Below are 12681 nucleotides of genomic sequence, written 5' to 3'. Positions count from 1 at the left end.
AGAGAGAGAGAGAGAGAGAGAGAAAGAGAGAGAGACACCTTGCGAGGGTGTACGCGCGAGCAAGCTGGGCGGACAGCAGCGCGACCAAAGAGCAGCATCACCCCAATATATAATGCGACGTGCAACCTTCTTCCCCTTCGCCTTGGTGGTCGTTCCTTCGGAATAAAGCCGCGCGCTTGCTGCTGGGAACGGTTCCTTACCTGCAGGGCTATGACGTAATGGCAAGAGAGGTACGCATATCCTTCCGGCAGCTTCCTTCCTTTCTCGCGCGCATGCAGCATCCACCCCGCAAATCATCCCCGCACACAAGGAGGGAGCGAGGGAGGAGAGGAAAGGAGAGAATTCTCTCGTCTTCCTGCTTATTTGTATCGCGAACGAGAGAAATCGTCGCCTTCGTGGGAGTCTTCCCTTCGTGGAGAGGAGGACGCCTCTCGATGACCTATTTTCACGTGACCTCGTGACACCCGACGATCGGTCCTCGGCTTGCACCCCCTCTCCCCCGCCCCTCCCCCCAGAGTGCATCACCCTCTCGGCAAGGCCGAACGGCCGAAGGGACGAGCCCTTCAGCCCGCTCCTTCCTCCTCGATAGATGCGCGTTTCTCTCCATAAAGAGGTGGCTTGCGCGAATGGTCCACTTTTTCGCTCGTAGAATCGCACGGCCTCATTTCGCCTCTTTCGGGACATCTTCTCTGTGTGCCTACGAGATTGCCCTTTCTGAAACCACCCCGATTGCAGGATCTCTGTTTGCTCTTGTGGTATCCGCCTCGCGATTAATCCTTGCTATAACTACGAACGGCTGTCCTCGTAAGGATTTATTTCGCTTTATTGAATTATATCGCGTATGTAGTTAAATTCACCGTGATTCTCACGGATTCTATCAGTTAAAGATATTGAGGATTACGATTTCTTGATGTAATTCCTGAAATTTCTAATCCTCTCGCACCTAGCATCCATTGTGACGGATACGCTTTTTCTTCATTTGTAATATGGAAGCACATAGTTGTAGAGATACTCGCCGCTGTTGTCCTAGTTTGTGGATATGTTCCGAGTTATGATTCGAGTCGTTTATCACTATCCGCGATTTCTAAGGGGAATAATAAATAGAGTGGAACATGTTCGAACGTATCTCTTGATAAATAGAGAATCGGGGTCTAAAATATTTAAGATTTTCCTTGTTTGCGATCATTTTCTTTTGCTTTAGCATTTCAGGATTCTTTGTGCTAATTATTAACAATATTATCTATTATCTTTTCGTATGTATACATCTTTCTTAATAATAATTAATAATTATTTAAGATAATTTCTAAGGATCTTAAAAGCATTGATTAATATTTATCTTTGCATGTTTCTGGAAACTTTTACAATCTTTATTATTGTTTTTTTTAGCTCGCCAGTCTAGTAGGTTATTTTACACTGAATGATTAGAATATATCCTTTATTATAACTGTTATTAATAATTTTCTTCTATAAAACTACTTTAATAAAACTTTCTACAAGGCTTTTAGCGTTAGTAAAATCTTTTTTGTTATTTTATTTGTACAGATTCTTCCTCAACATTTTTTCCATTTGCAAAATCCTCTTTATTTAGTTTATTCCTCGGTAGAAATCAGTTCGTCGCTTTTACGTGTTCACAGAATCCTTGCATCCGTTTTGTCTACCGCTAGAAACTTTCTTTACGCTTTTCCCACTCATATAGACTCGTCCTCATTGCCTTCTTACAATACGCCCCACTACTCGCTCGCTAGATTCCGCTTCACCGATTTACAGGATCACGGAATCCTTGTATCATCATCAGTTGCTGGAATTTACTTGAAGTCCGCAAGAGATACAAATTTTAAATTCAATGCGCTTTTTGCAAATATTCTCTCTCGACCTGTTTATATTGAAAATTATACACGGAGCAGAGTCGCGAGAATGTTACTCTTTCGTTGCTGGAATGCTTTTCTCGCTCGTAGAACGCTCTGAACCTCATCGTATGTTCGTCGTTACTTTGCATGCTCACAAAATTCTTCTCGTCGTTCTGCACGTTCGCGGACTCTTCCATGCAAAATCCTTATCATTTGTCACGTTTCACAAAATTCCATACTTTTTGTTTCACTGATACAAACGTAGAAGCCTCCTTTCGTATTTACAATTTTATGCCAGATCTTCCGAAATGTTCTAAAAATGATTCTTCCGAATTTGCTGTTTGACTCTACTTATAATTAATTGTGAGATAAACAAATTCGGACAGACTAAATAATTAAATAAATAATATACAATTCTAAACTTCTGGTAAATAACTTTTATTTAAATTAAGAAAGAATTTGAAAAAATGCATTTCAGACTTTTGTTAAAGAACACCCGAGTTCGCAACTTCAAATGAAGAAATCTACATTTTTTGTAGAGTCCGTATAAATACAATCCTTTATATAAATAAATTAAAGAAAAAGTCTTTACATACATGCAAAATCGAATTGTTATGTTTCTTAAAAAAATATATTTAACACGAATAAATATTTAAAAGCAAATATCTAAGAACGTTTTGGTGCGGACGCATTGGAAAGGCGTCGCGTTGCGTCACAAAAGAGAGGTTCCGTTAAATATTTGTTTAGCGTTATTCTTGGCTCGTTGATTATTCCAAATTCTATGACTGTAGAGTCCTCCGAGTGTGTGACGGGTTTAAGTAAATCAAAAATTCGCGAAGTAGTCGACGGCGGCGGTTCTCGACGATACTTCGTTAAGGGATGCACCTGGGTACATTCACGTTGCAGCTGCAGGCGGTTCCCTATTTGCTCGTTAGCACGTTGCGATGTTGTTTACTAAGTTCCATCCACGGCGAGTTCGCGGATGCGGAGGGGTTATTACATGAGAGAGGTTGATACTCGTATTGCTAAGATAAACATTCAATTTTAGGCCTTTGGACTTTTAAATCTCAGAATTCTTGAATTCTCAAATGTTGGAAACGCGTTTTTATCCTCAAAGTTTGAATTCTTTTTGATTTTTGTTAAACTTTTTTGTATTCTTACATTTTATAAATTACATTTGTCTGGATATTATTATTATATTATTATATAATATAAACTTGTATGCCACTTAATTGTATTTCTTTATATTTTTATTTTTATGTGGAATCTTTCCTTTATTTTTAATATTAATTAGATCTCTAAAGCTTCGAATGTTTCAACAAATATATCAGATCGCTGGGTGAGAAGAAAAGCATAAAAACACTTAAAACGTTGTGCTTTAAATTTCGATACTTTCAATCTTGGAATATTCAGAGTGTTAAGGAACAAAACATTTAGAATATAAACTCGTCTATACAAAATAAAAATAAATGAAAATTTGTTTACGTCTGATTAAATCGAGCATTCATACATTCTTACTATGACGTTCATACTTAATAATCATAAATGTCTAACAAATATAATGATACATAGTATGGACAATGAATGACCGGTAAATCCGACTGTGCACAGAATAAATAAGCGATATTACAAGTAAAGACCGGTTAAACCAGGTCAGTGCTTTCGATCATAAACTGCGCACGCGTCCTGTACACCCTTAGCGCCACCCCGTTGAGGACTAAGGACAACCCCAAACATAATGCACCCCTTCAGCTCGCATTATTCCGAGATCGCTAGCGACGTCGTCGGGATGCAATCTCGCCGATCGAAGAGTGCAGATATATCCACAGTGCGAAGTACGTTAGAGTGCACGAAACGAGACAGGGGCGAATATTCGCGAAAGTAAATTGTGTGGATCGTAAATGCACCTCTAAAATAAACCGAGTAAATTAAAGTAAATTAACGAAATAATTCAACCCCCTCTTCTGATAAACATCTCAGAGTCTCCGAGTGGAAAGTTCGTGGAAAGATTACGTTGCTCGTAAGTGCCATTATTGCGTTCATGTTTTTAATATGAATGATTTTTACAATTTGATAAAAATTAGTTCCACGTTACTTGATGTATATGTAAATCTAACAAGAATACATATAATAGGAGCTTGCGCTGCGAACTTTGAACACTCGCGGAAATCGTGAATATTTGAATATTCAAATTTCTAGATTCAAGATCTCTGAGAGAAGGAGGATCTTAAAATGCGTGGGATTTCGGATGAATCTTTAAACCCTAAGTCTAGATCTGGAATCTTTAAACTCTCGAATTTCCCAAATTCAGTAATTGTATTAATCTAAACACTGATTATCATTTTTTCATCATTGATAAGCATTTTTACATTACTTTGTTGCTTTGATTGTTAGTCACAGTATGTTAGTGGGTGTAGGTTAACTTTTATAATCCTGTGTGTTCTACACTTTATATTATTTTTTTATTTAATTTTCATTTGTATCAGACTTGTGACAAATAAATAAATGTAAATATAAGATATAATTCTGTTTCGCAGCGTTATATTAAAAGTTCAAAAAATAGCGAAATATTTGATGGTTTCGTATATGAGATTTTATTTACCAGCCGTTCTGTATGGCCGCTATATATACGAAGCATGCTGGGAAATTATTTACTCCATTTAACATCTGGGCGACAAGCGTTTCCCGGGGTCAGCTCTTCAGGCCTTCACGCTTTTCTTGTCGCGAATTATTTTTAATTTATGTGTGAATCATTTCTTACTTACAAGATCTCTCTCTCTCTCTCTCTCTCTCTCTCTCTCTCTCTCTCTCTCTCTCTCTTTCTTTTTTTCTTATATATATATTACAAAGTAAGAAAAGTCTATTTTAATAATTTATCGTTTATGCACACATACATATATACACACACACATACGCGCGCGCGCATGAATATAAATTTTACAAATTCTAAAGGTGTACAATACTGCACAATATTACATTTTAAAAATTGTATACGAAAAACTGTATAAATTGCACTATAAAACTATAAGACTATAAAAACTGTATAAATTGCATATTTTAATTAATACCAACGCAAATCTGCTGTTTTACCCTTTTTTCTAATGTTCAATATCTTTATTTTTACAAAGCACTTTAAATGCCTACAAGCTTGCACGAGCTTCCGGAGAACATTTAAGGTCAATAATAAATTGCAAATGTCAACCATTTTTAACTTTACCGTGCGTTAAAGTGCAGTACACACCGGCATTTTTTTCACTGCACTAAAATTAATCGATGTCAGATGTCATGCCCTTTCTATCACATGAACATTTCTCTCTTTCTCTTTTGGTACTTAATTTTCACTTTAAATTGTTTAACATTTTTCTCGTAAATTCCTATTCCATTCTTGGTTCAAAAATAATAATTAATTCACTCGTATTTTAGTAATATACTTATTTTAATCGCTGTAAGTAATGTAATAGTAATGCTAATTACTCAATTTTTGCGCAGGAGTTACGGACCAAGAGACCTTTTAAGATATGGGACAGCTGGCGTAACGTAAGAAAAGGGCTGGTCGTTAGCAACTTCGAAGAGTTGATTGTCCGAGGTAAGAAATATCTAAATCTAAGTCTAACAAGTTATCGATAAATCAAAAGCAAAGGCAATTAAAAATCAAGTTGCGTTTATAACGCATCTTTGAAAGTTTTCTGTATCATCGTGAAAACAATCTGCACTTTGTTTAAAGCAACATTTCTAATATATCTAATTTAACAGAACATTTTTTAAATAGTAACTAATCCTTCTATTGCCTCCTGTTGCTAATTAGTAGTGGGCGTAGTGGCGTTGTTCGTAATTTACATTTTTTTCACGATACTCAAGTCATTGGATTACTCGTCACAAGGCATCGCTCTTTTCTCGTAGTACATTCTTCCGGAAAAGAAGGCTTTAAAAAATCTGAAAGACTTTGACGAAGATGATAGATTCTTTGCAAAAAACCAATGCGTGTTGCGCTCACACGATAATTCTGTGTAAGCGTCACGCATTGTCCCTTCCGGAGCACTCTCTTTCCACCTGTCCGGCCGACCGGCGAAGAAATATTTCCGGTCGGAAATATTTCCGCGCGGCGTATCGCAGCGCGGGAATTGCATTATCTGTAAAGTTCCTTTGAAAGTGTCGCTCTCGCAGCACACATTTCTCGCAACATTTCTCAGAAACAAAGCGCCTCGTTCGTTCGTTCGTTCGTTCGTTCGAGGACGCACCACCATTATTCGCAACAGCGCCATTCACACGATTACACAGTACATGGCGACACGTGGCACACGCATATGCACACTCACTTACACGGGAATATATATAACACACATCCAGGCACGCGCACGCACACGTCTACGCGCTGACGTTAAAAGCGTTATCACAGCCCTGTGAACGCTCTATCTGACACCCCAACCCTCGGCCAACCCTTGCTTTCAGGTAAGGAAAAGCTGGGCGTGCCACAAAACGAGAATGTCTCGCTAGTTTTGGAGTCGGACGGCACGCAAGTCGAGGACGGCGAGTACTTCAAGACACTAGGAAACAACACGATCCTGCTCCTGTTGCGGCATGGTGAACGCTGGTGCCCTACTGGCGTCGACATCATACGCGCTGGTAGGTAAAAGGGAGCACCTGCACACTAGCAGATCGATCTTAGAAGAAATCGGCAACTTGGTTGAAGAAGTTAAGGTTTTGAAGCAACATGGACAACAGAAAATTCCAAGAAATATCCGAGAGAAAACGAGAATGTCGAAAGAATTAAAAAGACTGGGACGATTAGGGTATCATTTAAAAGTACATCACACAATAAATTAGATCGATCGATTCACATTTCACAAGTAAATATTGAATTCTTACAGAGACCTTTAAATCAACCAAGTAGCTTTTCTTCTGTCTTTTCAAATGTCTCGACTTTTTAGATTTTTGAACCCACGAATATATAGCTTCTTTAGAGTCATACGCGCTGCTATGTAAAGGGGCTATTACAACGATCAACTTTGGTTGATGGAAATCAACAACTTGGTTGAGGAAACTAATCTCGAGGCAACTGATAAAATTGAAACTGATCAAACTGAATTACATGTGGATCAAACTGAATCCTTACACACACACAAGCCTTTAAACGATCAACCAAGTAGGTTTTCTTCTATTCTTAAATTCTCTTTAGATGTTTTGGATTTTTTAAAACGATCTTTATCACCCGAAAACCTCTTTAGACTTTTGAATTCGTAATAAGTTTTTTGGCTTCCTTATAAGATCTGTGGATCTCGGCACTCCTGAGATGGATCACCGGCACTGACTATCACGTCTTGCAGCACCGAACACCAAATCCGTATCCCCCCTTCCCTCTCCTCTTTTTCCTCGCAGCCGCGTCTAGCGATGACTGTATTCTCTCTTCCTCCTTCTCAGCAATTTCGGCAATCCCGAAAATAGTCTGCGAGACGATTCACGCGCTGGAGCTGCACGATGAGACGCCATCGTGGAAAATCATGGACAATAAAGGCCGAGTCACAGTGGTGCTGCACTGGGACCAGCGCTCGTCGTCGTCGTCGCAGGTGCAGCAGCAGCAGTCGAAGGCAGGCCCGGACGCCCAGACATCCAAGTATTCGCCGACTAAAAAAGCCGACCTGAGTGGCGCCCAACGGCCGTCTCTAGTGATCCAAACCAGCTTGGACAAGCTCGGCTATGACGGCAAGACAACACATTTGCCCGGCGAGATCGCCCCGACGCGGTACACCAGCCCGCGAATCACTGTGATAAATCATGACGATATGGTATATTCAATCTGCAGTTTTATCACTTTAAACTTTACTTTTTATTTTTAGATTTTAGTATTCAATCGTGCAAGTTGAATGCGCCTGTTGCAGACTACGATTAAAGGAATCAATGTGACAGTATTCTAATCCATTTTCTTAAAATTTTGAGAAAATTAATTCGTTCATGCTTTTAAGAAAATAGGTCAGTCTAACACGTTGCATTGAACTCTTTGCTCTCAACAATGATCAGATGTACTAATCTATGCGCTTTATCTATAGACTGCAGTCTCTTATCAGCTACAATTTTTTAAACTCTATCTCAATCAAATCGTTACATCACCTGAAGAGTTTCGCCATTATTCTCTATGTTAGTCCTTTAAAGTTTTTAAGAAAGTGAATTAGATCACCGTTACATTATCCAATTGTCCGATTTAAATTGTGTTATTTGTCTTATTTTTAAAATGTTGACGCATACCGAAATCAAATCACTTTCTATCACGCTGTAAGCTTATCTTCATCCTAACAGCAGCAGCCGATGCATTCGCACTTGCCGGGTCGTCTGGTGAAGCAAGGCACGAATTCATTCGACAGTACGACCATTCACATCCACACACCCGAGTGCTCCAACCACATTCACCAGCCGGTTGCGCGGAACGGCAGCCCGGTAAATGGCTCCGACGGCGGTGCCATCGGCGAGTGCGACTTCCACTGCTGCGCCCTGCACGAGGAGGGCCGCAGGATCGCCGTGCATAAATCGGTGGCGACATCGCCGATCCAGGACGCGCATGCGCAGTATCAACATCCACATCATCCGCATCAACAGCAGCAACAGCAGACACAGACGCAGACACCATCACCACAGCCGCCATCCTCCCTGTCGGACGGCACCAAGCGACCTGGTCTCAGCAAAGGTCACGTTCGCTTTCGCGACACCGCTGACGAGGAGTCAAGCTCGCGTCTGGCCGGTGCCGCTGGCTTCCACTTACATCATAATCATCATCATCATCATCAAGAGCACGATAGCTCCGAGTCCGAGACGGAGAATACAATAATGGAGGACGAAATAGTGACATCGGAGAAATTTTTGCTGCTGATCGATCAACTGACGGTCGACCAAAAGCACCACCTTAGCATCAAGGACATTGGCATCATACTGGAGCGACTCAGCTCCAAAATCCTCGACGTCGAGCGGCTGGATCGCGAGAGCGAGAGCGAGGAGTGCTACAATTGGACGATCAAGGCGATCATACGGGGCGATGTCCTGCGAGAGCTTGGTGTGATCTACAATGGAAATTATTACGCGATCTCAGAGCATCCCGGTTATAAAGAGGAGTCCGAAGAGAATAACGAGGATAACGAGGAGGAAGAGGAGGATAGACTTTAATATGATGCTGTTTTACTAGATAGATAGATAGATAGATTATACACCTATTCCTGGTTATTATTAAATTAGGACACGTTGTAAACGGAAATAAGAACGGGGATATCACGTGGTATCACCATTGAATCCGAGGATTTTTTGAAAATTGATTAAACCTGAACTTTCTGTGATTTTTTCTGAGAGTCTATAGCACTTCCTAGAATCTTCCTAGGATCTCTGTGATCCTTCAAGGATTCCCAGTGCGCTTGGGTTTTCTTAACGTTTTCTAGGAATTTTCTAAGATTAAGAGATACAGTCTCGTGCCAAATATATGAAAGTTCTACAGAATTAATTGACTAAGATTTGCAATTAGGATTTTTTAGATTAAGTCTTCTAGGACTTCTCAGGATACTCCTAGAATTTTTCAAGATTTCGGAATTCCCTCCTTAGTATTCCGTAGGATTTTTTTAGGAGATTCCCGATTATTGTTTTGTAAAATCTCAGGATTCTCTGTAAGATCTTGTGTGCGTTTAGAGTTTATAATACTAATCTTACAAGTTTCTAGGAGTGTCTAAAAAATTTTCAATTCTAGAAATGTCCAGAATATCTTTACTTTTAATTCAGGATATTTTTAGAAAAAATGTGGCTCTAAGTTTCTCGGGAGAAAGTTTCAAATTTTTATTGTTATAAATTCCTAGCTAGCTTTGAATTTGGGGAATCTAATTTTCTTGGATTGTAGTGTATTCGAAATTTGGGCTCCTGGATTTCTTATAAATTATGGCACCTTATAGATTTCAAATATCGTAAGATATCTTAGACTCTAAACACTATAATTCTAGGTGCCTTAGATTCCAGGTACCTTAAATCGAATAAACTTCAGATCTAAATGATCCCAGATATTTTGGACCTTAAACATTGTAAAAAAAAATTTTGTTTCTTAAATCCTAAAATCTATTCTTAGAGTTTGGGACTCGATATGAATTGTATTTTTTTTCTTCAATCCTGGCACATTTCTTATTTTTTAGGATTGTATATTAAATCATTTCTAAAACTACTATCTTAGAATTTGAGTAAAAAGAAGTTTTAGGATGTTATCAAGAGAAATCTTTGTTATTAAGATAAGAAAAAAGAGAAAAATTTAATTTACTATTGTTTTATTAGAAAAATTAATAAATATATACATATATAGATTATAATTAAAAAAATTCAGTGTGCCACTGTTGTTTAGTTTTATTTTTATACAATGTACTTTTATTTTTATACTTGTGAATATTAATCTTCGAATTGAGGAAATTTGGATAAATGTTTTCAAGTTTTTACGAAACATTGTGCCAAATCTTTTCATTCGTCATTATAATGACTTTGCATATCGGTGTTTTACAAGCAATCCAAAGATCGACAGCTTTTTCGAAGTTCACGAAATCCTCGGATCAAAGATGAGATCTATGATAAAGCGAAAAACGAGCGATGCGTGCGAATTACATCCGCGTCGCAAGGAGGCATCTAATTCGACAACAGAGGGTAGATTGACGAGGGTAGTATCGCTATTTCATCCAAATGTGTTTCTTAATAAGAAACAAAAAGAAAGAAAAGAAGAAAACAAAGCACCGTGCAGGGAATCGCACAGATAAAGAAATCATGTGTAATATGATATAATATACAACTTGCATCCAATTCGACAACAGAGGGTAGATTGACGAGGATAGTGTCGCTATTTCTTCCGAATGTGTTTCTTAATAAGAAACAAAAAGAAAGAAGAAAAGAAAACATGGAGGGGATCGCACGGATAAATGAATCATGTGTAATATGATATAATATACAACTTTATTAAAAACCTAGTTCTAAAGACGGTTGTTGAAATATGTACTTATTAAAACTAGCATGTATACTTGTAGGAAACATTTTTGGGATTACGGACGTCGATTCCGTAACCGTCCACAACACTGCCCTATCTAAAGAGACGAGTCAAAGTAAGAGGGAGAGAATGAGAGATAGACACAGAAAGAGAGAAAAAGAGGAAAGGGAATGAACTAAAAGGAGCATATGAATATATACAATGCATGCATAACAATTCTTCTCGACAAGACTCGGCTAAACTCGATAAAATAATTCTTTTCTTTTGTTTGCGATACGTCATTGGCTAATCCTTTATTGCAGATTTTAAGTGCAACTTTCGTAAGTTTTGCCAATCTTGATTAAAATTAATTTTTAATTCGTATCAATTTAATACTCTAAGATAATTAGATTGACGGATAAAATCCTGAAATAAACAGCTTTTTAAACTTTAATCGAATGTTAAACTCTTTATAAGTTGTAAATTAACATTTTCAAATTATAATTTTTCTTAATTTTAATTTCCTTTCATGAGCATTGAGGGAACATTTTGGAATTTGTTGGAAGATATCGGAAATTTAAAAAATTAGCACTCACAAATAATTTCAAAATAATTTGTAGCACAGCAAATAAATTTGTGACTTTGTCATTGCATTTTCAAAAAATGTATAAATGTTTTGCAATAAAGGATTAATGTATATTTTTAAAATAGCCGCGATCGAGGATGAAAATTTCGCGAAGGTGCAAAGTCGATCGTCGATAACGATCGATGATAGTGTCGAATGATAGTAGTCGAATGGCGAATGGATAACACGTGTGTGTATGGCGAACACTTGTATTAATCCATAGATCGCCATAGAATGCTCACTATCGATATTAAAATACAGATAAATGTATCGCGTGGCTGCCTTTAATTCATCGAACATCGCGGACGACTCGCAAACCGCGCGAAGATCGACGTCAGAGCTGACAAAGCCGATGACAAAGCCGACAAAGCGACGCGATAACAATGAGAGCGGGGGATGACGTTGTTTGTTTCTCGCCGACGTAAATTCTTTTTGTAGATTTGCGAAACATGTTCTCGTAGCCTAAGATCCTTGGATCTTCGGATTCTCCGATCTTCGATCACTTGGGCACTAGATTCCTCAGATTTGATTTTTTGACATAATTCAGATAACTAATTTCTTTTTTAAATAATATATAAATTAATCAATGGATTGTAGTTTTTTAGAATTTCAATTTTTTAATTCTCAATTCCTTAAATTTTTTTAAATTAATGATGAAATTTTTGAACATTGAAATATTTTTTACTTGCTTAGTGATTGAATTATTAATTCTTTCTTAATCCTTAATTCTTTATGTTAGTTATTAATTTTTCTCTAGTGGAATCTGGTACCCACTTCACTTATTTTAGCTCATTGCAGCTACGATTCTCGGACTGGATCCGCGAATGAAAGTCATTCATTCAAAGCACACAGACAGGCAGCATCGCTTAAAGCTCTCTACTTCTTCCTTATAATATAAAATCAATGCATTTATATATACACATATATGTGTGATTATATACATAATTTCATTTATAATATATACATAGTTAAACACACACACACACATATATATATACATATGTGATTACATACATAATTACGTATGTGTATATACGTGATTATATGTACTTTTTTATGTGCCATGATTAATAATAATTGTTTAAGAAAGATATTGCAAGTATTGAATTTTAACAAGATAATTTTTATATATTTTATTTTATTTTACTCTTTATCTAAATGAATAATAAAAAATATTAAAGAATTTATCTTTTTATATACTTACTATTAGACTCTATTTTTATATTTTGTTTAAGGAGCAATTATATAAA

General features: G+C 37.5%; 2 protein-coding genes across 4 annotated transcripts in view; one reads left to right on the top strand and one right to left on the bottom strand.

The window, feature by feature from the left end:
• The window catches only part of LOC105455660 (centrosomal protein of 131 kDa-like), a 77177-nt gene that overhangs the window by 5995 nt on the left and 58501 nt on the right, over positions 1-12681 (bottom strand).
• LOC105455656 lies at positions 14-9595 on the top strand. Of its 3 annotated transcripts, none has more exons than XM_011699139.1 (5): positions 14-230; positions 5337-5433; positions 6297-6470; positions 7266-7630; positions 8142-9595. In XM_011699139.1, exons 1-5 carry the CDS (start codon positions 219-221, stop codon positions 8994-8996), a joined length of 1503 nt encoding a protein of 500 aa, XP_011697441.1. In that variant the 5' UTR covers positions 14-218; the 3' UTR covers positions 8997-9595. The 3 variants fall into 3 exon arrangements, with proteins under 3 accessions (XP_011697441.1, XP_011697440.1, XP_011697442.1); XM_011699138.1 differs by having other exon boundaries at positions 8139-9595; XM_011699140.1 differs by lacking the exons at positions 14-230; positions 5337-5433; positions 6297-6470 and adding an exon at positions 6476-6990 and having other exon boundaries at positions 8139-9595.

The sequence above is a fragment of the Wasmannia auropunctata genome, unplaced genomic scaffold, assembly GCF_000956235.1.
Source record: "Wasmannia auropunctata unplaced genomic scaffold, wasmannia.A_1.0 LD335888.1, whole genome shotgun sequence".
NCBI lineage: Eukaryota > Metazoa > Arthropoda > Insecta > Hymenoptera > Formicidae > Wasmannia > Wasmannia auropunctata.
The sequence above is the reverse complement of the archived record's forward strand: the minus strand, read 5'-3'. Positions and strand labels throughout refer to the sequence as shown.

Bases quoted from the DNA above. Each gene is read 5' to 3' on its own strand.
- LOC105455656 (XM_011699138.1), top strand. The intron at 6,471-7,265 runs GTAGGTAAAAGG...CCTCCTTCTCAG, and splicing joins CGTCGACATCATACGCGCTG to CAATTTCGGCAATCCCGAAA. The intron at 7,631-8,138 runs GTATATTCAATC...TCATCCTAACAG, and splicing joins TGATAAATCATGACGATATG to CAGCAGCCGATGCATTCGCA.